This window comes from Xiphophorus couchianus, chromosome 20, assembly GCF_001444195.1.
Source record: "Xiphophorus couchianus chromosome 20, X_couchianus-1.0, whole genome shotgun sequence".
Lineage (NCBI taxonomy): Eukaryota > Metazoa > Chordata > Actinopteri > Cyprinodontiformes > Poeciliidae > Xiphophorus > Xiphophorus couchianus.
Window position 1 is genome coordinate 29985494 of NC_040247.1, and position 26891 is coordinate 30012384.

The 26891-nt window shown below is 40.3% G+C and overlaps 1 protein-coding gene across 1 annotated transcript in view; it reads right to left on the bottom strand.

Annotated features, from left to right (window-relative positions):
• Positions 1 to 24706, bottom strand: part of cdk18 (cyclin dependent kinase 18) — a 38688-nt gene extending 13982 nt beyond the window's left edge. Inside the window, exons 1-3 of the mRNA XM_028003163.1 lie at positions 24323 to 24706; positions 6929 to 7064; positions 1510 to 1646 (exon numbers count right to left, since the gene is read on the bottom strand). Coding sequence (XP_027858964.1) covers positions 1510 to 1646; positions 6929 to 7046 — 255 coding nt within the window. The 5' untranslated portion in view covers positions 7047 to 7064; positions 24323 to 24706. The remainder of the gene's footprint in view (positions 1 to 1509; positions 1647 to 6928; positions 7065 to 24322) is intronic.
• Positions 24707 to 26891: the final 2185 nt, after the last annotated feature.

The window sequence follows — 26891 nt, forward strand, 5'->3', positions numbered from 1 at the left end:
AAAAGTTACAGAAATATCTTTCAAATATATTCTTTCAAACGTTTCTGGCGTTTAGCAAAAAGAACAAATTTTGGTCATTTTACCTGACCTAAAACAGGACAAGTTTGGTCTGATTTAACTGCAAACAGTGAGAGAAAGAAAATGTGTCTTTTTATTCGGTGTATGTAAACATCTGGCTTCAACTGTATCAGATTTAGGCTCCTCCCCTCTGACACTCAGAGTAGTTTGTACACCGGAAGCCACAATTAGTGACATTTGAACACTTGTGTAATGCCCAAAAAGTGCTTCCATTGCAGTTTTGCAAAATTGCAACATGGACAAAAACATCACCTCACCCAAGAGCAAAAACGTCTTCTCAAAAAAAACAAAAAAAAAGTTTGTTGTTTTGAAATTGCTGCATCTCCATTAGGTGAATGAGCAGATCAGTGACAAAGATCTCCTCACATTTCTAATGGAAAGGCAACAGCTGTTACCAGCAGACCCTGAGCCAGCAGGTTCTACCGCAGTTGTTCGTGTTCATCAACATAAAATTATGTTATTTTCTAAACATAATGAAAGAACAATAAACACCTCAAAAAGGTAAGGAAACTAACAAAACAGATGTTAGCAATGTTCTACAGTAGCGTTGTCAAATTCATTAATGATCTTGAGAAAAGCAAAAGGTCTCTGAGATTCTTACAAAAATGGAGCTAATTGTTTTTCACCGCATTAGCTGCTGACCTGTTGTAAACCCCTCATTAGAAAAATCCACTCCTCACGTTTGTAGCAAGTGGCTGTATAGGTCTGCGGAAGCTGAACACCGGCTCAGTTGTTGTCAGGCTGTTATTTCTGTCCTCATTACATCTTTCTAAGTATTCGCTTCTCACTGGCCTACAGTATTCTCACTGGTCTGTCTGAGAAAAAAAAAAAAAAAGAGTCAGGTTGACTCATGCTCCTTCAAACGGGACTTTTTTTTTTACCTGCGAAGGTAGGGCTGTAGACAGTCTGCGAAAGAAAAGTGTGACGCTACGGAAAGGCTAAAAAGTTGTGGAGGCGAGTCAGAGTTGGTGTCAGAGGCGAGGAAGACATCAACCTTTTCACACTGAGTAACCTTGTGTCTGTTTAAGGCAGTTATGTAATGAAACATAAAATCATGTCTCCCAGAATAAAAAGATACCTCCATTAAATACCAGCAATGGTAACTTCATTCCTGACCCAAATATGTTTGGTTTTTATTTTATTTTTAAAGGTCAAAGCACCTATCCTATGGTCAGGAGGTTCAGTGAAGCAGGTAAGGTGGTCGGCCTGTGAAGAATAACCAGTTGGTTTCTTTAACCAAACCAACTCTATAGAGAAATGTTTGGCTGACGCTTCCTGGCTTCTGCTCAGGTTCAGCTAACCAAAGCATTTAGAGTCCCTCTGCTTTTCCCAACTTGCAGCTGGAGAAGTTAGGCGAGTCCATTCCACACCACGGTGAACAGGATTCACCATAACTCCTCGCTCTGCAGCATCAACCCGTCTGCTACTCACTTCCATGGAAAAGCGTCTGTGCTGGGCCTGGCTGTGGTAGTGCAGGTGGGACGGAGAGTGAGCTCCTGGTGTGGTGGCCTCAGGGCTCACTGGGCTGGCATCGTGAGATGGAGGACCGAGTCGGTCCGGAGTCATCCCTGGAAGAACAGGACGGAATCAGCATCTGAAGGATCATTCAGCTCATCCACACCGAACTGAATATCCGGGAAACCAAATGCATTTTTACGCGATTTGGTATTTTCTTTACACGTAAACTGTTTAATACTACTTAAAACAATTGATAGTAAAACCTCTGGGCAAAGTGGAGATTTGCAAAGTCTCCTTCTTTTTTTTTTTGCTTTTGCGTGTGGACATAGGATACCGGAGATTTAGAGGTCCAGACCTTGACGGTCTGCAACAAACAACGAGCCGCTGACGTCATATCTGTGACCATTGTTTCTGTTTGGCCATGCAGTGGAGGAAAGATGGCTGCTTTCAGAGAAGTGCTGATTTTTACATTTGTTCAAACATTTTTTACTTCTACTTTTCCAACAAGTTAAGTTGCAAAGGAGAAGGAGCGCTTAGAGGTCAGCTGTTTTACACCAACTATCCGTCCCACATGAGGACAAAATGACGTTCCATCTCCACGTGTTCCTTCACACGCCCTCAACGTTGTCTTGTGTTTCATTCTAACGTGGTATTAAAAAGTAGTTCAACCTCTCTGTCTGAACCTCCTGCCACCATAGCGGTGCTCTGGTTAAGCACAACCCACATATGGAGGCCTTAGTCCTCGACGTGGCTGTTGCAGGTTCGTTGGATTCCCGGCCTGGTGGCCTTTGCTGCATGGCTTCCCCCTTCTCTCATTACCCACTTTCCTGTCAATTCACTATCAAATAAAGGCCACTAGAGCAAATACAACATATAAAAAATAAAACTCCTCTCGCCATATTTATTTGCTGACAGGAAGTTATGGTCGTTTTGAAGGTTTCATTTTAGCTGACATACAGCAGGTATTAGCTTTTCACTACACTGCCCCCTGTGGGTTTGGCATGTTTATACCAACACTCAGTAAATCATGTAATTCAGCGGCATTTTAACAAATGTAAGTAACTGGTTTTCTTAAACCAGTCAAGTGTGGACATGATTACTTTATAAAAAGAAAAAGACCTGGCTATGTGTGAACTAGGCCTGAAAAAAAAATCTAAGTAAGCTAATGGCTATTTCTACCCTCATTAGTCCACACACCCTTATCCTTCATCATGTAGAGAACCTTTGCTTATTTATTTAGTTTCTTACTTCCCTCGTTGCAGAAGTCGAAGGGCAGGCCGGCCTCCTCTGGTCCATGTGAATCATTAAACCCAGCTTCAGATGCTGCGTCGGACCCCGGCAGCCATGTAATGAAAAACTCTGTGATCCAGCCTGGCATGATAATTAGATCAAAACCTAATCGCTCTGGATCTGGACTTTCATCACATTCACCAACCTCAGTATTGCTCTGTGTGTTTACACGTATTTGTGCTCGCAAACATGATGCTAGCAAACAAAAAGAAGGGAAAGACTTTTCATCACCGTCGTCAGTTTTTATAAGGTGTTTGTGTTTAAAGCAGGTTTTCTATGAACTTCTGTTCTTCTTCCTGACTTTAATCATGAAGAATCAGCAGACTCTACTTGGATTTGTTGTGATAAGGCAACGCAAATTAATGTGCAATTTAAAATTTCAAGCAAAAGGTTTGATGTTCAAAATATTTTACTCATGAAAATCTGCAAAATGTTGGGATGCATTTATATTTTGCCCTCCTGAACCAATATTGCCGTCAATAACAGCCGTTTGTACATATACAGGGCATATAGGTTAGCTTTAGCTTAGTGCATAAAAGTATCAAAATCTTGAATTTTTTCACAGATCATTTGTCTTATACTGTCACAACATATCAGTATTTTAAACAAATGTAAGTAATGTACATATTTATTTTTTAAATAAAAATTAAAAGCAGCTTTAAAGTCATCAAAATTAGTTTTTTAAAATGTTTTTAAAAATTTACTATTTTCCTTCCTTTTCATTGCTAATCACTACTTTTGGTTAATCTGTTCCATAAAATACCAATAAAACATCATTATGTCACTTTGTGGGCCCTTTCCAACTAAACAGAGCAATTCTTCAGTTTGACATGGAGCGTCGATATCGCTATTTACCCTTTAGCTAAACTGTGTTTGATGTACAAAAGCAGATAATAAACCGGCTTTCAAGAAAAGTCTGTGGCTATCCATTTCACACACCAGACATGAGGCAGCCGGGTCACGATGAAGAAAATTCCAGTGAAGCTCAGTATTGTTAAGTGGCATTGTGTGGATGCTGTGACCCCCCACTGTGGTGAACAGAAAGGACTTTGATCCTCCATGTTCAACGTTGTGCCTTGGAGAGCGGTCAGTGTTTGGTATCTGGCTGGCTTTTAAATGCTTCACACTGGGAAGTTTTTTTTTTTTCAATGGCAGCATTAACAGCAGCACCATGGTGGACATGTCGGAGCCCCCTTGGTGTGCGTCGCACAATCCCTGTTTCCATAGGGACAATGGCAAACAAAGAGCAGGACGCTTTATTAGGTATCACTAAAGCCACCTTCCCAATGTCGAGGTACTGAGACACACACACCGCTCCTGCTCAACCTGTGATGTGCTTAACCCTGATCACACACACACGCACTTTGTAATTACAAAGCCTAACACGGTCCAGTACAAGAAAACAAGTGAAGAAGAAGAAGATGAACTGAATCCCAGGAAGGCTTTCATATCTGACAAATGTCTGAATGAATCTAACAAGACATTTCAGAAGAAGCTCAGAGGCGCTCTGGTGCAGCCTGGCTGTGTGTTGTGTTGATTATCAGTCTAAATAGGCTGAGAGGATGAAATGACAAACTGTTTTCTGGTCATTTGAATTTCACAGCTGCAGTGCTCCTTTGATCCTTCGGATGCTAATTAGTGCGGCTAAAGGTGAGGCTAATCTGAGCCCAGTCGGGAGAGACGGACGGATGTCTGCTGGACACCTGGTTATGAAAAGGACAATCCATTATGGTGCACAGCATGATGTCTGAGCCTGTGCAGCTGAAATTGCTCTTACACTGAGAGGAGAAAAGCAAGATTAGACTGAGGGGAAAATACCTATGAAGACTTCAGATATATTTGAAGCCGTTTTTATTGATCACAGTCAACACGATCATTTAAAGGGACAGAATTATGTAAAATTCCCTTTTTTGAGCTTTACATCATGCTATAATATCACATCCTCCTGAAAAAGATATCTGGAGTCTTGCTTGGGTTCCCGCATGCATGTTTGAGAAATCCTTGAATCTCCATGGCAACCCATTCAGCTGTGCAAAACGCCTGGTTGGACCTAACCCCGGACTCAAGACGCAGCTCCTCCTCAAAACTGAAGTTTCCAAGCTTTTGAGCTTCCACCTGTGTGTTGCTCCACCTGCATGACGGGTAGCCTTCCCCCAAAGCAGCACCCCAATTCAGCTCCTTCAGACTAGCCAGGTGCAAGTAGCAAACATCCGGTGTAATTCCCCATCAGCTGAGCTCATTATAAAAGCTACTTCTCAGTGCAGTGCTAGTTGTTAAAGGGTGAACCATGTTGTGACGACTTCCGGAGTTTCAGGCGGTTTCAGAAAGAGCAGGAGTTTTTAAAGAGACAGAGGCCCAATTTCAAGGCATTAAACTCCAAAGTCAAGTTTTTTTCTAAGTCATATTTGACATGTACAGCATTTGTACAACAACAAATGGTAACATAGTTACTTGATTGTGCTACAAAATGGCACTATGTGCATGGGAAATAGTTAATATTGCCCCTTTAAGAACACAAGCTAATCCATGTACAACAGGCCATCAGTATTTGCAGAAGTTGGGGGCCACACCTATAATCTACAAATATTTGAGTCTCCTTCTAAAGATGCTTATATCTGCCTATTTTGATATTTCAAATGCCAAATATGCCTTAATGTGCATTACAATGCACACTGGAAACCGTCTTAGCTCTACCATAGAAGATCAAATCTACAGTCTTCCTTATCTCCACTCTTGGAAGCCCAACCAATAAACAGCAAGTAAAATCAATGTCGCTTCTGGATTGGCTGCTTTGCTAGCATTGTAAGTAGGTATTTTAGGTTCCAAGCTGCATTTTCTTTCAAATTTTTGGTTTATGCTCGACAAAAAAAAGAAGAAAGAAAATCTAGGCAGGTTTTTCACCAATCAATCTTGGGTTAATGTAGCTCCTCCCCCTCAGCTGAACCAGGCAAGAATTTGCAATTTGCAGGATAGTGAGCATGGCCACCGACGCTTGGTTATTTCCACTAGCACAAACGCAGCAAACTGCCAATCTTGAGCATGTATGCACTACAACTGGTTGTTTCTGACCAAGCGGCGTATTTCTGCAGGTGGCAGTAGAACCGTGTTGATTAAAGAATTTTATATTTTCTTCTCCCCGTTTGATTCTACTGAACACGGCTAAGATGTCCTTTAAGTGTTTTCTTTATTTTGTGTTTCTATAAGAGATAAATTGTAATATTACAAATTCAGTATTTTGTTACTGCAAATATAATTGCAAGGAAGAGTCAGAAAACCTAATACCTGTAATCATTGAGGACCAGCAGCAGTAGCATAACAATCATCCCCAGATGAAGAACAGGCCAACCATATGCAGCGTTGTAATTTCATACTTTTATGTCTTTGCAGTCAAACTGTCTAGCAGCAATGACTAAACCATCTAGTTATTAACATAATTTGTTTTTGCATTATCTATTACTTACTCCAGGATTGATCTGATATCCAATCAAAACCTGTGGATCTGCTGTGCTGTGCTGGTGGCACTGGTCACAGTGTGGAAACTCAACTGCCTCTGTGAGGTTCTGACCCAGAAAATGGAAATGACTGGCAGTTAAACACCCAGTTAAGTAATCCAGTTTGCACTCTTATTAATAGTCACAAGTCGCTGATTGACACAGACCCAGCAAATGGTGCTGGTAAATAGACGAGTGTTTGGATTTGTGAAATTATTCAACTTCTAATGAGATGAAACATGATCTGACTCAACAACCTCATTCAAAATAATAATTAAAAGCTAATTGGAGAGATTAATAGTGAAGAACTTAGTCGACCTTATAAATACCCACAGCAAAAACATTAAATGTTACGCAGAATTTTTGGTCTAGTTTCTAGTGCAAATAAATTAGTACACTGAAAATGAGACAAAACTAACTTACAAGTAACTTTTCAGTAAGATAAAAGAAAAAAAAGTTTTTGTTATAAAATAAAACACTTTTTGTTTAAAGCTTTTCAGAACGAAGGCGATTTTCCAGCTCTTCTGTGGAACATCTTTAAGATAGTAGCAAAATAAAGAGATTAGCACATAATGATGAAGAGAAACCTTTGCTAGGGTTGGAGTTCTTACCCTGGGTGTGCCTTATGTTGAGCTGGTTGATCTGTTCAGTGAACTCGTTCTCCTCGATGGTCTCAGTGCGTGGGACTGACAACGAGAACCGTCTCTTAAAGTTCTTCATCTTGTTCATGATGTAGAAAAGCAGACTCTGGAAGACAGAACGAATGAGGATAACTTCAGTAAAGTGATCAAAACTACTAATGGAAACCAGGATGCTTTAAAGCATTGCAACAAACAGATTTCGAAAAAGTCTACAAATCACATGATTAAAGAGATACATCCTCACTTCGCTCGCTTGTGTGTCTACATGACACACGCTGCAGAGCGCCTCGTCCGGACGGCTGCGACAGATCTTCATGAGACGCTTCATCAAACACAGTTGTGTGTGTGTCATTGGCTAATGAGGCGGAAAGCAGCAGGAAAGCTACAAATCAATATCCTGTCTCCCACAGTTTGCTCCACAATCACAGCCAGCCTGACTGGTTGGCTGGTTGTTGCTCTGCTGTTATGTTTACAACTCGCTTTTCATCCTCCTCACCTTTTCCGCTCCGTCTGCCGGTACGGGGACCGGAGTCACGGGGTGTCCATGGTTCATCAGATCAAATAAAACTTGGGATTGTGAATTAGTGTGTGAGAGTGTGTGTCTGCTCTTTAGCCCAAAAATGAACCCCTCAGAGTCGTGTGGGGTTGAATCAGTTACTAGCGACATCAGGATATTATTGACACTGAAAGCACTTTGTTTTTGTCGCACATGTTGGACGAATGTCTCTAAATGCAGAAGGCGACACCCAAAAATGTTACTACAGTACATATATATGCCGAAATGCTTTAGCTACTCCAGTGCTACCGCTAAAGTTCACATATCAGGTCTTGATAATCAAATTTTTTTTTTTTTGCTGAAATTTTATTTTGTTTTTCTTTTTATGTGTGGACGACATTCCGATCATACTGAATTTTGTCACATTGAACAGAAATGATGGGCACAGACCAAAACAAACATGGACGTCCTGCTGTCACTCCAACCGTAATCCAGTCTCATCATGTCTGGGTTGCAGACATGTATTCATTCATCTCAGGTTGTGAAGGCTTCTCACGTTACATCATGAAGTGTTACTGGCTCTGTTTGCATTAACTGAAATCCATTCCATGTCATTTTAAATGCATTAGCAAAGAATAACTGAGCACATGATAATAACCGTTCCCTCATTATCTCGGAACTCATTTACTTGGGGAAGAAAAACAAATCACTTCCTTTTTCTTTACAATATGTCTGGTTTACTGGTGAAAGTAGATTGTGTTTTTTTCACAATCCATATTCTTTAAAATGCCTTAAAATGGGCAGAGAAATGTACAACGGCCTGTCAGGGTCATTCTGAGTAGAGCAAAAAAAAGATGTACATTTTTGTCAAAAATCTCAGAAGTTTTCTAGTCAAACGTTTTCTAGAAAAAAACTCATTAATCTTGAGGTTCACTTCAGAAATTTTCTAGAAAAAACATGTAAATTTTAGAGTTTCAAATGTCTAAAATTTACAACTCGTCAATGTGAATTTAATTATGAAGCACTTTAAAAATAGCTATGAACTGCACCAATGCGCTGTACTGTATTCTTAAAACCACAGATAAAAACTTATCTGTAAAATTAATTTTGTAAAACACAAGTTATTCCACCAATCAGGAGCAGGGACAGCAAATGGTCGGCCTCCTCTGCTTCTCAGTCTGGTTTCTGGGAACAAATAGGAGCAGTGTGATATTTTACCGAAGTTTCCTACAGATGGAATGGTCGTGAAGAAGCTCCTGGAGAAACGCAGAGGCCAAGCCATTCAAACTCAGAAAATGTCTAAAAGTCAACATTTTTATTCTTGAATCTCATACATTTCCTTTTTTATTTCCAGAAAATTGCTGAGATCGATCTCAAAATTTCTTCTATCTACGATGGTCACAATTCGCCGTCAGAAACGCACTCAAGGGAGCAGTCTGAGTTTAAGGCATAACTTCTAGTGGTTACTTTAAATAGTTATTGTGTAAGAGTTTGTGAGTGGTATTACGTATTCTGGCATTAGTTATGAAAATACACCACAGTTGGGGACTGGGTATCCATTAAATGCTAACTTTTGTTCTTTAACCTGGTTTTTTCCAGACACACAAAATGAGATTTGACTTCATGACGTGAATATTTCTCAATTAAGAATTTAATATTTGATGTGGTAACTTTTGTCAATGTTATCAACAATATGGAGACAAACCAAACAACACACAGCTAATTCTAAGTTTGGAAATTCTATAAGACAAAAATAGTGTCAGATAGAAATCGGATTAATGCAAAAGAAGATTACTGTACACTCAGATATGGATGCCACTGACTAAACCAGCATTACGTTTGTGGTTGTTATAGATCATTTTTGTGCACTTAAAGTGTAAGTATAGGAAGAAGACTTATTAATTCTTTTAGTGTAACTCTGCCCACTATTTATTAAAGGTGTGTTATACTGGAAATGTTGGTATCGATCCGGTACCAAGTAAATATAGGGCTGGTATTGCCAATACATAAATATAAATTGATCGTCATCGACTCATTTGGTGATTTGACTTATTTGATTAAGATAATAATAAAACACAAGACACAGATTTGGGGCAAATACAAGTATTTTTCATGAACTAACTACAATAGAAAACAATGTAACAGTATAGAAATTACCTAATTACATAATTACCTTCTAAATATTACTATTTTTCTTTCATTAGGTAATATTCAGCTTTATTTATATTTAGGTTTGAGCTATATTTCTTTACGTAAGCATATATTTTTAAATTCCAGAAATATTCTTTCGCCTGAATAGATAAAAATGAACCTGCACTTCTGGGTGGATTAAACAGATTGTATTTGAAAGAAAGCAGACATTCTGAGTGCAAACATTACAAAGTTATGAAATCCTCCTTTCAAACTGAAGATGTAAGCTCTTGATATTTGGCATTTTAATTCCTGCACATGCGCAGGCATGAACTCTGTGAGGGAATTTGTGTAACTTGCTGGACACATGGAGGACCGACTCTAAACAAAAGTATTAATCTCGTCACATCAGCATTGATCAATGCTCACCTCGGTATCGATAGTATCGATATGTAGATCGATATGCCCAGCCCTAGTTTTTGAACGTCCAGCTACAACAGCAGGTAGTTTTCTCGTTTTCTTTCCTTGCGTCAAAATTATCTGCTGCTTTCACAGCACAGATATAAGCTAACATGTTTAGTTTGGGGTGTAAATTACATGGAAATATATGCTGATTTCTCCCCTAATACTCGTATCATACATCGTTGGATGGGGTGGAAATTAAACATCAATCATTGTTGGAGCAGATCTTCCTTTCTGTGTAGTCTAAGAATACATAAAAGCTGCAACAAACACAGCCACAGTTTTAAGAGCAACCAAAGAAGGAGGAGATCATAACAAGCTTCTCACCTCATGATACCTACTGAAGCTCAACCACGCATTCATGTTAATATTATTAATAATAGTAAAGAGATACCAAAAAAAATGACTCAATAAAGCAAATCCCCTCCCCCAATCCAAAACAGATTTCATCAACAAACTTTACGTAGTCAGACATACAAACTTTAGTCTCTCAGGATCATCTCTTAACTTACTTATCTGCAGTTTATCTGTTATCTAAAAGTGCATCTTCATTGCTACGGTCATAACCAAGAAGGTTTCTTGTTGCAGCTGACAGTGTTTATGTGAATGAGTTGAGGCGGAGACGCCGGTCCGGTGCTCCATTCATCTTCCAGACAACAAGCGGCCTCTGTGTGTGATATGGCGGAAGGATCTGGATTGTTTCAGACGCTCCAAAATCTGGTTTTGATTTCTGAGGCGCTCTTCAACCAGATGAGGTACATTCTTGTAATTTCAACGGCGACGCTTTTTATCAAAGCATATATACATGAACACATCCATACACACACACAACCTTATTTTAATTGTGCTCGTGGTTGCTATGGTTCCCACTCCCTTTTTGTTTTAAAGATCCTCTTTGATCTCTGTTTGTCAAACGCCCCCGTCCACTCATTCAGGTTTTAATGAATCCCTAGGAGGGGTATTAACCGCCTGAGCAAAAAGAAGGTCAGCCCCTGAGTTTAATTCACAGGAGCTAATCAACAGAGCTCCTCGTTGGAAATGTACTCTAAAGATTAATGTGAAAACTGGCCAAAAGGTATTTGATCTGAACTAAAGCAGCTAGTGTGTGGGATTAGTTATCAACCGTGTTTCTATTTTGAGGAGCGTCACACTGGGATCACAACACACACACACGCACGCCCACACACACACACCCCGTCAGGTACCTATGTTACTTTCAGTTTTTATAAAAAATAAGGTACACATCAAAAATAACGTAAAAGCAAATAGATTTCACAGTTTGACACCTTGAAATTGGACTCTGTCTCTTTAAGAAGCCCTTTTCCAACAGTCCCCCTCATCATAAAACTGCTTCTCCATAATGCCGTTTATGACCTTTGTAGAGACTGAGAAGTAAACAGAAGAGTCCAGTTCCAGGCGTTGGACCAAGGCTAGAGTTAACTAAAACTAACAAAATAACCAAAACTCAAATTGACAAATAACTGAAATAAATAAAAACAGTAATCAGTGGGAAAAAAACCATCACTTACAGGAGCAACATCATGTGTTTATAAAGCTAACTAAAACATACGGAAATGATAGATATAATATAATTTGTTTTCATATTTATGAATCAGTTCATTGTCCTTTCAAACTGAAACTGATTTTCTTTTCCACACAAACAGTTTTCATTACATCATGGAACTCCATGTTCCTCCTGGCGCTGATAACTCTAGTCTGCAAATTGCAACAGCAAACGTTTGGAGGAAACACCAGAGTCAGCTGGTTGTTCAACTATCCATTTCCTGAAAATGGTATCTACTGTTGGGTATTCATTACCTAATCAATGTATAAGTAATACAATACTTTGACCTTATTGAATTCTGCACTTAGAAATTAGTATAGAAAACCTCAAACCATAACTAATAACAACTAAACTAAAACAAAAAATATTCAGTTCATAATAACAAATAAAAACTAGCAAGGACACTAAAAACTAACTAAAAGTAACTAATTTAGACAAACAAAAAGTCACAACTAAATAAAACTGAAGTATAATGAAAAACCCAAAACTGTTATAACCTTGCCATGCACACATCTAAAAGCTGCAGGTTTATCAGCATATGGCTACAAATTGTAATAAGACTGCATCTCACTCTGTGGAGGATATTTGCTAAGAGAGAAGTTTACAGAAACTCTCATCATGCTGACAGGCTGCAGAAGATTAAATGCTCCTTCTGTTACTGCGTCGGCATTAAAAAGATTCCTTCATACGACTCCTGGAGCTCAGGAAAGTAGAAACTGTTGTACATCAAATGCACAAATCTGATGTCTTTATACGTCCAGTTAAGTCAAGATGCAGTCCAGAGTCCAGATGTGAAGTCTGGACATCGACAGTTTGTACAGCACAGCATGCAGGACCTGCTCAACCTTCCATCGTTTGCTTACATGCATGCCTTTTTGAACAAAGGTTGTAAAATATCTGACTTTAAGCATGTTATAACTCCCCTGATTAACTTGGGCCCACACTTGCTAGGAACACCTTAATTTGGTCAAATTAAGGGACCTGATCCAGTACCTCGCTGCCTCAGGGTAGCTGAGGCTGAGTTTATTTTGTTCGGGCACAAAGCCATATGCCATCGCGCCAGAGGCTCACGCTGGCTCCCTCGCTCACTGAGAACGGGGCCAGCTGATGATGAAGACTGCAGACTTGTTCCGATGGCTTTATGCAGGTCAGTGGCCACAGTCAGAACAGAAGAAACGGTACAGCTGGACGTAGGCCGGAGAGCACAGATGTATGCATACACAACCGTGACTCACACAGGCATGGACCTTCTGCAACGTAGTGAATGAATGGAAGATCTGAATAGCACATGTGAACACTGAGACCTCCAACTCATCCTATACTTAATAAGGGAAACCTGGAGGGAGTGGTCGTATACAGTGTTGTGAAAGAGAAGCTGTCCCCTTACAGATTTGTATAAATTGTTCTGTTTTTGCCGTTTTCAAAAATGTCCAGGTTCTTCAAAAGGTTTTAGAGGAGATAACAGAAGGACTACTGTGAGCTTTTTGGTTCAGAGATAGGACTGACTGATGAAACTGAACCAAAGAATGAGGTTAATCACGGCTAATTTACGGTTTGAACTTTGAATAAATTAGCTTTTTTCCTTCTTTGTAATCAAGATTGAAATTTGATCATTTCATTTCTAATAAATTGAATTCGTCTGATACAAACATGTTTATTTGAAACATTTATGAAAATCAAGAACAGAGGAAATCAAAAGTTTTACCACTGCGCTGTGCGTCTTGGAGCTGGTTTGAGGAATTGTGCTTTTTCGACATTAGCTGAATATTGACAACGGTTTGCACACGACTGTAATGGAAGCACAGCTGCTCTCACTTGTTTTGACTTTTCATAATTACAAATGCTTATTATCCAAACTAAAACAAAAGAAAAACAGTAAAATTAGTAAACAAATAAATAAGTACAGTTTGCTTTGATAATACCCAGAGGGCTGCAGGTGGATTTGGAAATGACTCTGTGTATTTCAGAGTTATGGCAGACAGAAGGGCTGCAGGTGGACGGATAATGACCTGAAATGATCCGACATGAAGTGAACTAAACTGAACTGAACTGAATTGAAAGATGTCTGGATGAAGAACCGGTTTCTGGATTTTCCTTTTAAAGCCAACAACTGACCACTGCCTGACATACGATACATACTTTCCTTCCACCTCACAATCACACACACATGCACAACCCCCCGCGCACAGCCCCACCCCCCCACACACACACACACACCCACCCACCCCCACACACACACACACACACACACACACACCCCTTTCTACTGATCTATCACAGACATTCCGAATAAAATAAATTGAAGTTTGTGGCTGTGAAACGAAAAGATGCGAAAAAATGTAACTTCTGCGAATCACTGCATGATAAAAACAAACCAAAAAAAGAAATAAAATAAAATTTTGGTTTTACCTCACAACAGCTGCATTGTTTGCAGAAGACTTAATCCAATCTGGAGAGATGCTGATAAGAGCTTATCTTGCGTCACTGACTCGGCTTCAGTTTCTAGAAGCTGCAGCTCATAACATCCACAGATATAGAAGCTGTCCTTAGAACAGTATAGGCACAAAGGAAGTCTTTCAGTATTATGAGTGTCATCAGCCAAAGTAGCAGCAATATGATTTATGTCCTGTCATGTTTGGAGACGGGTCGCGATTAGGAAGCAAATGTATTTGGGTCAAAGCATTGCATACTGATGTTTACCATGCTGGGTTTCCTTGACTACTTCCTATACATCTATTCATCACTTTTACACACTTAACCCCAGCAGGTTCATGGAGGACCGGTGACCAATCCAGCTGTCAGGGAGAGAGGGAGGCAGGTCACCAGTCAATCACTGGACAAACAACCATTCACTCTATCCTAGCTAATAGCAAGATCGAGAGACTTCTGAACATATTCTGCATATTTTGGGACTTCAGGAAGAATCTGGAACACCTGGAGAGAAACCGTCCATGACCTGGAAGATCGTACAAGCTTCATGAAAAAAGGTCCTTCTAATTTGAACAACATTGTTTCTGCAAGGTGATATTGTTAAAATAAATAAATAAATAAATAAATCTGCAGCCTCATTTAAAATGGTGCAGTGAACGAACCAGTGACCGACAAACCTAGCCTGACCATTGCCGTCCTACGCAGTTGTTTGATTCTCATCTCCCTTCATTGCCCCGTCTGGGATTCCTCTGGTAGATTTTCTACAGGGGCCAATCAGCAAACAGAAGTTGTGAATGATGAAATTGATTTTCTGGTATTTTAGAATTGTAATCAGTCTGTAGTTTTAGCAATGGCAGCAGAGGAAGTGAAGGAAGTCATTCAGTCCATGTTGGTCACACTTCCAAATATTAAATGAACATGAACGGCCGCCTCGTTCAGATCGGCTCTTCTCCCTTCACAGTGGAGGATGGTTGTCTCCACTGTAGGTAATTTCCGGTAATTTCCAAAGTGTCAAACTGGTGCATTACATGTGTCACAGGCAAACATTGGATAAAATTGAAAACTTCAACACAGTCCACGCCTCCAGGAAGGGATCATGTCTGAATATCTGAGAGTCCAGACCCTGTGGACAAAGTGAAGCGTAGAACATCAACTGGTTTTTACCAGGTTAGGAGAAGCCCCTCCCACCTGAGCCAACAACAGACGCCAAGGTTCAAGAATATAATTGCTGTTGTTAATGTGCTTCTACAGGGAATAGAATGACGTTTCCCATCCATCAATTGTCTGCCACAAATAAAAGATCGGGTTGCTGTTCAAGGAAGGAAAGCAGGTGATTTTTCTCCCCAGTGGCAGTCAGCTCAGTGTGTTCCCAGGACAGAAGGTGTTTCTGTCTCCACTGAGTCGTCCTCCTGGCGAGAAGTGCCTGGAAAACCTCCACAGAGAGGCATTCACAAGGCATCCTGATTAAATCATCTCAGCTGTGGTGATTCCAGGTGTTTGATGCACAGCTTTTTCATTTTGCCTTTGCCGTGTTTAATAAATAATGACAGTTTGGAATCTGGATTTGTGCACTTGGTTAGCATTCATTTAGAACCTCGCAAAGATCTGTCCATTTAACTGTGTCCTGATGCGTCAAACATTAGAGCTGTGTTTTCTTGTTACTATTCCTGTATATGTGCTTATTGCAGCTGCATACCAGCTGGTAGAGCGATCAGTTATATTTTATTTAACATTTATTTCATCACGGAGATCAGGAATCTATTTTTCCAAGGGAGACCTGCTGATCTTTGTAAAAGCACCTGGTGGATTTCTTGCCAGTGTGTTTCATTCTGCTGTCTGGTAATCGCATCCTAACACTGACAGAAAAGTCTTTACATAAATTAAGTTAAAATAAAAATGCCCCAGCTGTTAAACACTGCCGTTGTTTGGGTTCGTTTTTGGCCCCAACCTCTGGGGTCGGTGATCATGCTTACTGTTTCTCCACATGTAACTTAATCTTGTATATTTTACACGTCTCCATTTGTATCTATGGTGATTTGGCTAAATGCTTATTTCCATTTTGTTCGAGGTTGTCAAAATCAGGTTGTGCTAGTTTAATAAACTGTTTATAGATTCATAATGTCTGATGACCAACTTAGATTTACACCAATTCTTACAGGTACGGTTCTACTGCATCAACATTATGGTTGTTGCTTTTTGTTTTGTTTCAAGTCAAATTTGGACTTTTTGCATGTCATCATCTCCATTGACTCCTTTGTGTTTGAGTCAGTTTTAAGTTTTCTACACCATTTTGTTGGAAAACTTCTTAGTTTGCCAACTGTGAGAAGACGACGAAGCAGCTGGAAATGCTGCTGCATCAGACAGCAGGAGCTTTGTACATATTCACCCTTTGAATATGTATAAAGACTTGAAATATGTATCTATGTATGTATTTGTGTATATGTAAGTGTAATTTTAATTTCCTTTTTTCTGAACACTACTGTACAAATTATTACATATTCTAAAACAACTAAAAAAATTTAAAATTAAATAAAAGCGTTTTCTATGGTTGCGTTTTATTTTATGATTTTGTAACAATTTCAATTCATCTTTCCCACCCCCCGGATTAACACTAATGTAAGCAAACATCATGGGGTCTCCATGAGCAGCCGGCATCCACAGGTTATAAACTCTGTGTTTATCTGCGTAACAGGAATGGTGTGTGTGTGTGTGTGGGTGTGTGCGTGTGTGTGTGCTGCTTTGGAATCGGTGAATGAGACTCTACTGTTTGGGTTGTAAAAGTTCCCACCATCCGCTAGCATTTCCACTAAACTCGGTAGCTCAATGCTTGGGCAAAAAAAACAAGCAAAAAAACCCCCAGCTGTGGTGGATGCTAATAATGCTAATGCTAATGCTGCTTAAACAAATTACACTATTAAAGAAGCATCTACAAATCATTTTCGGTGAAAGAGGAGTTTAAAGTTGAATCAAATCCATTTTAAGGCACAGGGAGCCTCCATCCATGTTAGCAAATATCTGTTATTTAGGGGTTTAACAACAAAAAAAGCCAGATTTCTACAGTGAGGATTGGCCTGAGGCCTATCAGTGACAAGTGGAATTGGCTTAGCGATTGCAGCAACCCTAAGGATTTTCCTCTTAGCTACAATCAATCGCGGCAGACAGGTCGCTGTGCAGAGAAAAGTAAAAGCTGAGCAGAGAGGAACCGTTTCTCGGTTTGTGCTCGACTCCTGGCTGATCAGGAGTCGAGCACTCCCTTGCTTAACATTTCTGTGACATGTTACACAATACATGTAGCTGGAAAGCCTGATGTCACATGTCGCCATGCTTTCTGTCCTCAGGCTGTTGTAATGAGTGGTAATAAAGATGACCTTTTGTTTGCTGGGTTTCAGAGTCACGCTTCGCCAGACAACAAGTCCAGCTCTGTGTTTTTTTTGGGTTTTTTCAGCTGAATGCCTAGCCATGGCAGTCCTGTTCGTCTGCTGGACACTCAAACCATGACCTGCTACTTTCTTTTTTTCTTTACTTGTAGAAACACAATTACAACAATAAATCTTTTTGTGTATTGTGTATTCACACAAACACTTGCCCTCCCCACTCATCACTGAAGTGAACAGTGGGCATACTCTGTTCACAGATCATGATGCATGACATCAGTACGCAGGTCAACATAAGACCGGCCTGTTCTGTGGCATATGAACGTTTATGTTTCTGTGTGACACTTGAAGCAGCAGTATGGTGTTTTCAGGACACATCGTGCCATTTTACAGCTCAGTCAAGCAACTATGCTACCTTCAGCTGTTATAAAAAGGCTGTATATATGAAATATGACTAAAAAGAAATTTGACATGGTCATTTGATGCCTAGAAACTGGGTGTCTGTCTCTTTAAGAAGCGTCTGCTTCTTCCAGCACTTCTCCATTATGCCTTTAACATCATTCTTAGCAGCATTAGACTCAGAAGTAGCTCCTATAACAAGCTCAGCTGATGTGCATCAAACACCACACAGTGTTTGCTAATTGATGCTGGCTAGTCTGAAGGAGTTGAGCTGGGGAGCGGTGCTCTGTGAGGTGGAAGAAATCTAATTTCTTAAGCAATCTGACCATGTATGTTTAGTTTATCTTAAGTAAAATAAAAATAAAAATGAATTTACTTTCACATTTTGTAAATGAAAGAAAAAATAAAAATAAGTTATTCTAATTTGACTATTTTTTCCCCACAAGGCAAAAAGGTTCAGACAGATTTATTTTAGAGTTTACAGCTCACTACTTACATCAATCAGTTAAAGTTTATTTGTGTAGCACTTTTCCGCAACAAGGCAGTTCAAAGTGCTTTACATAATTAAAAAAAAAAAAAAAAAAATACAAGCATCATGAAAAAACTAAATACAGTCAATTGAGAAAACCAGTATATTGCATTATATATTATATTTCATCACCAAAATCATCAAAACACATCAAAACATTGACCATCATCAAATATGTTGATCAATGTTTTATTTATTGTGGTTCAAAAGCAACTCTAGACATGTGGGTCTTAGTCTCGATTTAAAGGAACTCAGAGTTTCAGCTGTTCTGCAGTTTTCTGGAAGTTTGTTCCAGATTTGTGGTGAATAGAAGCTGAATGCTGCTTCTCCAGGTTCCAGAAGATCTGAGAGGTCTGGAAAGTTGCTACAACAACAGCTTAGCTTTCATATAGTCTGGTGCTAAGCTGTTCAGTGATTTACAAACTAACATTATTTTAAAGTCTATTCTCTCAGTTGAAGGACTTTGGATCTGGGGTGATGCGCTTTGTCTTCCTGGTTTTAGTCAGAACACCTGTGAAGTTATGTCCACCACATCACGCAGGCAACAAGCAACAGCTGAGAGCTGGAAAAACAACTTGTGCTTTTTAGAAGCACTTATGAAAAGCACCTAAAACGACTGCTGAGCTCCACAGTGAACACGCTGGAGGCAATCAGAGGGCGCCCAGCCGCTCGTCAAACAGCCCCTCAGTGCTTAGTGTTGCCTGTTGGTTTTGCTTTTGTCCAACGTTCCCTAATAATAAATAATAATAATAATAATAATAATAAAACAGCAGTATTTACAGTTTTTTTCTGAAACGAGCTACTGCCTGAGGTAGGATGAATAATTCCAGAGGAGACATTAGCAAGGCTGCTGGGCTGTGAACGCGCCTGCCGCCCACCTGCAGGCATCCTTTGAAGCATGAAGCGACTGAGTGAAGGATATCCTCTGCAACATTTGTTTTTATGTATTTTATTTTTAGAATAAATTCAGCCAAGGGTGTATGATGCTGACGACACGCGTCCGTGCACCCAGTGTGACGCTGAGGCCGCCCATGTCATTATGCTCGTCGTGTGGGTTTTAGTTTTGATGTTCTTCATGTTTTGAATTAGCAAGCTGTGTCTCTGATCAAAATCGTATAGACTTTGGTCCCACACTGTTCTGATATGTAACGACTGCTTGAAGGAGGCTGCAGAAATACTGCAAACCAAAGGCAAAGGCAGCTTGTTTGTTTAGTAAATTCAAGAGGGTAAAAATAATCTGCTATGAACACGTTCTATTAAAATGGTGAGAAAAAAAATACACAGAAAGAAACATGAGGAAAGGCTTTTTGAGCATTCTTGATGCCAGTTTTTGGAAAAATCGACTTTGCAGTGGGCTGAGGAACATTCGATTTTAATGGAGGTAGTTAAGAGTACTTCTTCACGGCGTCCAACCAGCAAACAGAGAAACGCCCTGCAATCACATGAATGATGCAAACTCCAAACATGCAAACATGAAAATCAAATGCAGCAGAAAAAGATGGTGTAGTCCTAGAAGATAGAAGCAAAAAAAAAAAAAAGCAAACGAAAAATACTGCAATCAAAGAAAGTAGGTAAAATTACTGATATGATTATGCAGACGCGTGATATTATAAAAGATTACATCTTCGAATCTTTGAATGAAACGTGACCTTTTTCTTTCTTTTGGACATCCCATTAAACCGTCTTTACTCAAGGTCTGGTCCAAAAGGATTTAGTGGTTGACTCCCCCTAGTGGTCTGGAGCACTTCTGTTTCTTAGAGCAAGTTTGCAGAGTTTTATACTTGCTGTTGTTGCTTCGATGTCCAACAATTGCAGCATTTTTCGGTTGCACGTTGTTTAGTTTGTTGCTTTTTTTGTAGGTGTGTTTATGTGTTTTGGGCTTTTAATCATCGATGTCTGTGCTGTGCGTTTCACCATTTTGAATCTGTCGGCATACGTACGTCTTAGGCCTCGTTTGCACAGATCTGGTTTTCAGTGAAACCGGAACATTTTTGCCGCGATCCGGCAGCTTGTTTACACTCCACCGGAGATTAGAGTCTCCAGCAATGTTCGTAACCAAGAGTCGAAACTTTTCCCGAACACACATGGCAGGATGAGGTGGAGGTCAACGGTCAAAACGCACGTCCATTTCTATGACACCTTAAAATCACAGCGCCATCGAGTGTTCTGACATAAGAACTACAGCTGACTCAATGTGTCTTGTCCAAATATGTACCTTTTCCCCAAATGATTTTCGCCGGTTTCCAGACAGTGGTATGGTCTAGACAAACCCACAGGTGGTGTTTACACAGCTTTCGGAAATGAAATGGCCATACGTGTGTATTCTTTTCTGCAATTACACAATTATAAAAAAAATAAAAGTTCAACAGAATAATAAAATTTTTAATTTCATACACTAGATTTCACCAAATCTGTAAGTTTTACCAAGCATGCTAATAAAATAAAATAAAAACAAAACAAGAATTTTGTGTTTCTACTTAGTAAACATCAGGGTGACCCAGTGTTATGGGAGTTATTCCTGTAGTTGTAGTCATCTTCCATCACAAAGACCCAAAACATTGAGTCAGAGATACAACTGCACAACTCATAAACATGTGTTAGAGCGGTCTAGTCAAAGTCAGGACCTACGTTTCCTTGAGAATCTGCAGGACGGCTTGAAAATGTATGATCACAGAATGATCTGATCAGTTTGATCTAATCTGACGGATATTAAGCTATTTTTCAAATATGTTTTGGCAAACACTGTCAGCACATACCGTGCAGCAGAAGACCAGAAGTTGGCCTTTGTGGTATGGAGGTCTGAGGAATCTCACTGCAGATCCACTTTCAGCATCTTTCTTCACAGCAGCGTTGAGACGTGTGAAACACCAGCAGCCTTCCATGTAGGGACTTTGACCAAATGCTTTCTGTTTGTCCACCTCTAACGTGGCGTTCAGTGGCAGAGCCAGGGCCACCGTAGAGCTCAATCAGGTGGATCTTCACATTACCATGATGGAGTGGGCCTGGGGCTGTGAGATGATTCACACACATGACAATAAGCTGCTTATATAAACACTATTGTCATGCTTCAGCTGCAGCAAATGAAAGGTAAAACCAGATCTAAATGACAGCAAAAACTGTCGTCATCTGAGTCCTGTTATGTGCTGCCCTGCTGTACTTCAGACACACACATCCTGTGCTTTTGTTCTATAACCTGAGACTAGACCGAGTTTTAAATGTCTAAAAAGTAATGTGTAAGCACGCACAACAACAGCAAACAAATGTTTTTGTATATATTTATTTTAATATTTTAAAATGTAAAGATTACTAAAACAAAAGTCAAGTTCATAACTTACTTATTGCTCCAAAAACTCAAAAAAATAATTCCACTTCTAAATATAGTGTCAACACAGCATGTGCCTCCCATTCAGCTTTCACACCCTTTTTAAAGCTGCTTGTTGCTAAACTTGTGAGAGTGTGAATTTTAGCACCACCCAGACGCTGGCAACGCAAGGTAAAAACAGCAACAGAATTAGCACTGAAAGTGTATGCTCGGCAAACGTAATGTTTGGTTACAAACATAATGTATCGTTTTATCGGAGACAGCGGTCAGCAAAGGATGAGTTTGGAAAATCGCACTAGAAAAGTGAGTCAAACCGACTTAGCTTAAAATACAGAACCCAGCATCACTGCACAAGCTGGCATCTATGGGGTGATCATTATATTTATTTAGTTTGTCATAAACGAAGGAAATGGGGATTCATATTTCAGTCATATTTTGACTATATTATTATTGCTAGCTTTGACTTTATAGTGGTAATAAGCTTTTATTTTGGTAGTCTACTCAAAAATGCATCTGAATTTGCATATCAGTTAAATATTTAGCATGCAGCTAATTATTTAGCTAGCTTTATATTTAGTTTGGAGATAAATATAAAGCTAGCTAACTAATTATTTAGATATAAAGCTAGCTAACTAAATTTTTAGTTTGAAGCTATATAAAGCTAGGTAACTAAATATTAGCTAACTTTACATTTGTAGCTAAATATAAAGTTAGCTAACAAAATATTAAGTTCGAAGCTAAATATAAAGCTAGCTAGCTAAATATTCAGGTTGAAGCTAAATATAAAGCTAGCTAACTAATTATTTAGATATAAAGCTAGCTAACTAAATTTTTAGTTTGAAGCTATATAAAGCTAGGTAACTAAATATTAGCTAACTTTACATTTGTAGCTAAATATAAAGTTAGCTAACAAAATATTAAGTTTGAAGCTAAATATAAAGTTAGCTACCTCATTATTTAGTTTGAAGCTAAATATAAAGCTAGCTAGCTAAATATTCAGGTTGAAGCTAAATAGTTAGCCTACTAACTAAATATTTGGCTTGGAGTTAAATATTTATTTGGTTAAAGAAATATTCAGCTTGCTAAATACATTTTCGTTTCCTTTTTTTGTTTTGGGACATTTTAAATGTTTGTTCAAATTTTCGCATGACATTTGAATGGAAAAATAGCTTATCGCTACTCAATTTCAGACCTCCTCGATGTAAAAACACATACATTTTTATTACGGTACATAATTCTTTGAGCTAGTAGTCAAACCTCTCAACCTCTTGACCTGACCTGACCTCTCTGGTGTGTTCAGCGTTCACATGATGCTCATACGTTTGCTAATGATCTCTGACAAACCTCTGAGACCTTCAGCCAGCTGGATTTGTGCTTAGACTAAATTACTAAGTCGGTGACTTCCTAAGACCATTGGTTGCACTGGATTCTATTCAGGACTACAAAAGGTAAGCTGAATATGAAACGTTTTATCAGCTTCCTGACACTTCACAACCACGCACAAAATGTGGGAAAAGAACTCGCCAAACCCCACGTTCAGCATCCCATTATTGCCTCAACAACCCTCTCCCCTCAACTCACTGAAATTACCGCTGTTACTTGCAGCAGTCCTGTGCTGCATTCGCTCCTGTTTCAGTGTTTGCTTTGGTAATCAGAACTGTAAGTTGTAGAGTAAATAACAGCCTACGGCAGTCAGTGCCTCTGATGTTATTAACCCTGGCTCGAAGCTCTGAGTTGCACCTGGGTGATGTAACAGAAACGAGGCACCACTGGCGTTCTGTTTTATTCGCAACACATGTATTCCCTTCTACCTGTACATTGAGGGTCGATGTATCGATGTTGTTGCTGTTTTCAACTAAATGTGGTTGGTAAAAACACAAATAACTGAAACTTTCTCTACAGCATGCAGCACGCTCACCAAAGGTGTCATTTCTCTCTCTCTCGCTCTCAGACAGTTTGTGATGGCACTTCAGCCAGGCAGCAGAGTAAACTGTGTGTGATTCAACAGTACATGACAGAATCATGGAAAAGGGAAGCAGAGGCTTGTGCGTGCACACACACACACACACACCCACGCCCACACGCCGGCACACCCGTACACACATTAGATACCCAATTACACCCACAGGCCCTCCTGGGTAAACAGTGCTGTGTGTGCAAATGGATTTCTGTGAATCAGAGTGAGCTCCTGGTTTACCTCTTCAGGAGATTTGAGTGAAAATGAGTGAAACTGACATTTCCTCCACGGAGAAGCAACACTTTCTGTGCAGACGGATTCCTGAAAGCTGCCTCATCCGTCGTCTTATCAGTACCTGTTGCACTCACTGGCCATTATGTAAGGGCTGCCCTTACTGTGCAACCAACAGTGACCTTGTTTTTAGCGTTAAAGACAGACCCAGCCCCCCTCGTGTTTTGAAAAAGACCTGCTCCTACATGACTCTAACCTCGACAGGAAGAATCAAAGCAGAAGCTGAAGTAAAAAAAAAAAAAATTACCGATGCAGTGATGAATTCCCCCTGCTAATGAGGAATCTAATTAGAATGACCTCCGTCCCGCCGAGACGCAACATGCCGTCTCTGCCAGGCGACCCCTGTGACCCCCAGCTTTTAGGCTTGTTTTGGTCAAAACCTTGACCCGTGGCCGAAGCTGGTTACTTACAGGAGAGCAGAGGTCCTCTACAGCCAGCCAGAAGGATGGAGGGATGACTTGAAGGCTCCCCGGGGAGCAGAGGAGAACAGGTTTCCCCTCGTCTTCCGGGCTGTCACCCACAGCGGAGATAGATCCAGGAGACGCAGGCGGCTGGGTAGCAGTGATGGGCAGGTAGCCGTAGGGAGGAGGGAAACAAACAACTCTGTCTGACAGTTCACCCTTTCCGCCTGCCCTCCCTTCCTCCGTCCGTGCGTCCGTTTGTCCTCCTCTCAGAGCGCCGAGTGTCAGCTCGCCGGCCAGATAACAGGAAAGACTAAATAAAGGCGCAGAATCACAGAGGAGAGGACTCAGCGGAGCAGAAACTGCTCCTCTGGAGAGCTTTAAAATCAGCCCATGGCTCCTCCTACCCAGCCTCCCGACTCCGCCCCGCCCCCGTTGGTATGGTGACGGCCAATCCGCTTGCAGCAATTCTGTAAGCCACCGCCTCCCCCCCTCACCAGCCCCCAGTGTTGACAGGGCCGTCACATGAACAGGAGACGTCTATGAAAGCATGTGTGTATGTCTGAGGGTGAGACGGAGTGTTTGTTAAAGTCTTAATGCAGAGCCAGATGAGTGTCTGTTGGTGTGTACATCTCTGTCAGGTTTAGAATGGATGCAATGTGTGTGTGTGTGTGTGTGTGTGTGTGTGTGTGTGTGTGTGCGGGTGTGGGGGCGTGTGTGTGTGTGTGAAGCCTGTGGGTGCACATAACTGCAGATATCCGTGGGGGTGAGGTGTGTGGGTGTTTGTGTGGGTGAGTGAATGAGCAGCACTTGTTGCCTCTCTAGGACCTTTTCTGGTATAATCATCCCCATCGATGACTGCTGAGCTTTTGGGGACCAAACCCATATGAATGTGACGGAGCTACATGTTTAGGGCTGAATATAGCATAGGAAGGTTCAGGTTGGGATTAGGTCTGGACTAGTAATGGTTAAGATTAGCTGTGGTGAAAAACATTCTCATAGAGCTCCTCCTGCTGGTCGACAGTTCGTCTCTTGGGATCAGTTGTCCCAGCTGGACTGTGGTGTTAATACAGCAGTTGCCAGTATTAATACTGTCAGTAATAACTCCAGTCATTATTGACTTTAAATGTACTGGCACATTTAAAGGAGCCAGTACATTTCTGGTTAGAGATCTTCCTTAGACCCTGATGGCATGCCACACGGGGTAATATCCACACCTCACCACAAATTTGTTTCACTTTAGTTTACTTTGTCATCACTTCTCTAAATATATTACTAATTATCCAGCCTGGTTTGAGCCAGCTCCTTGTTCTACACTTTGCTTCGTCCAGAGTATAAAATTTTACAAACGCCAGATCTAATGTTTACTTAAGACATTTGTATGACGTAGTGCCAGTTTGACGCTACGAAGATTACAGCAACTTGCCTGCGCTGTAAACAACCACCCTCCACTGTGAAGAGAGCAGAGCCGGTCCGAACGAAGCGGCTGTTGACGTTAATTCACTATGTGGCCGACACGGACCGAACGGCGTCGTTCACTTCCTCTGATGCCATTGTTAAAACTACTTGCAGACCACAACTCTAAAACAGCAAAGAAAATCAATGTCATCGTTCACAACTTCTCCTTCTGTTCACTGGTTGGATTCCCAGCCTCAGCTGTGAGACAGATCTGAATGGAGCAGAACAGCCCAGGGAGGCAATGGCCAGGCTACTGATTATCCAATATATTGTTCATTTATTAATTTATTTTTCCATCACACGACCGTGTTGTCTTCCCCTTGTGTGTCCACAAAGTTTAGCTAAACCAGTATTTAAGTTTCTTTGTGCGTCATTCCAACAGGTCAGTTTGTTTTATGTCTGCTTGAGGTTTTGTTCGTTTTTTGAGTCTAGTTTATTAACTTAACCTCTTTTATTGGGTTGGCTGTTTAAGTGTTTGTTTTGCTACTTATTTTTCATTCTTTTGGGAGTAAGTAAAAATCCACTTTTTGAATTAAACACCTGTGTCCTCCATGCTGGACTGCTTGGTCCCTGACACCAATAACCATCATAATCAAGTAAAAGCTGTAAAGATGACAGACTGCACTTTTTATGACCTGTTTGCTCGTGGTCAGTCCCCAAGGACCCTACTTGTTTTTCTTAAATTATCGTTTGTCTTGCACTAAAATAACAGCTGACAGTAATAATGACAAAAACAAAAAAATCGATTGTTGACAATTATAGGACTCCATGACCTTAGGGTTCAAACTGATGGGTTACTGCGGGGGAAATAAAGTCAATACAATGGTCCTAATAAAGACAGGAACTCAAAGTTTGCGTGAGGTTGCAGAGTGTATATTTGCCTTCCCTTAATGAGCCATGGAGCATGACTCCATCAGTGTTGTGTTTACACCTGGCTAGATAATGTGGCTGCTGTAGGTTATCCCATTAGCACAAATTGAATTCAACAGTGCAATAATTACAAAAGCAAGCAGCTGCTTATTGCCTGGAACAGACAGAACGCAGGGTTGGAAATGTCCGAATCTGTGTTCTCTGCTAGTTGGTTCACTTTACTTTCTTTTGAAACTTCCATTTTAGATGC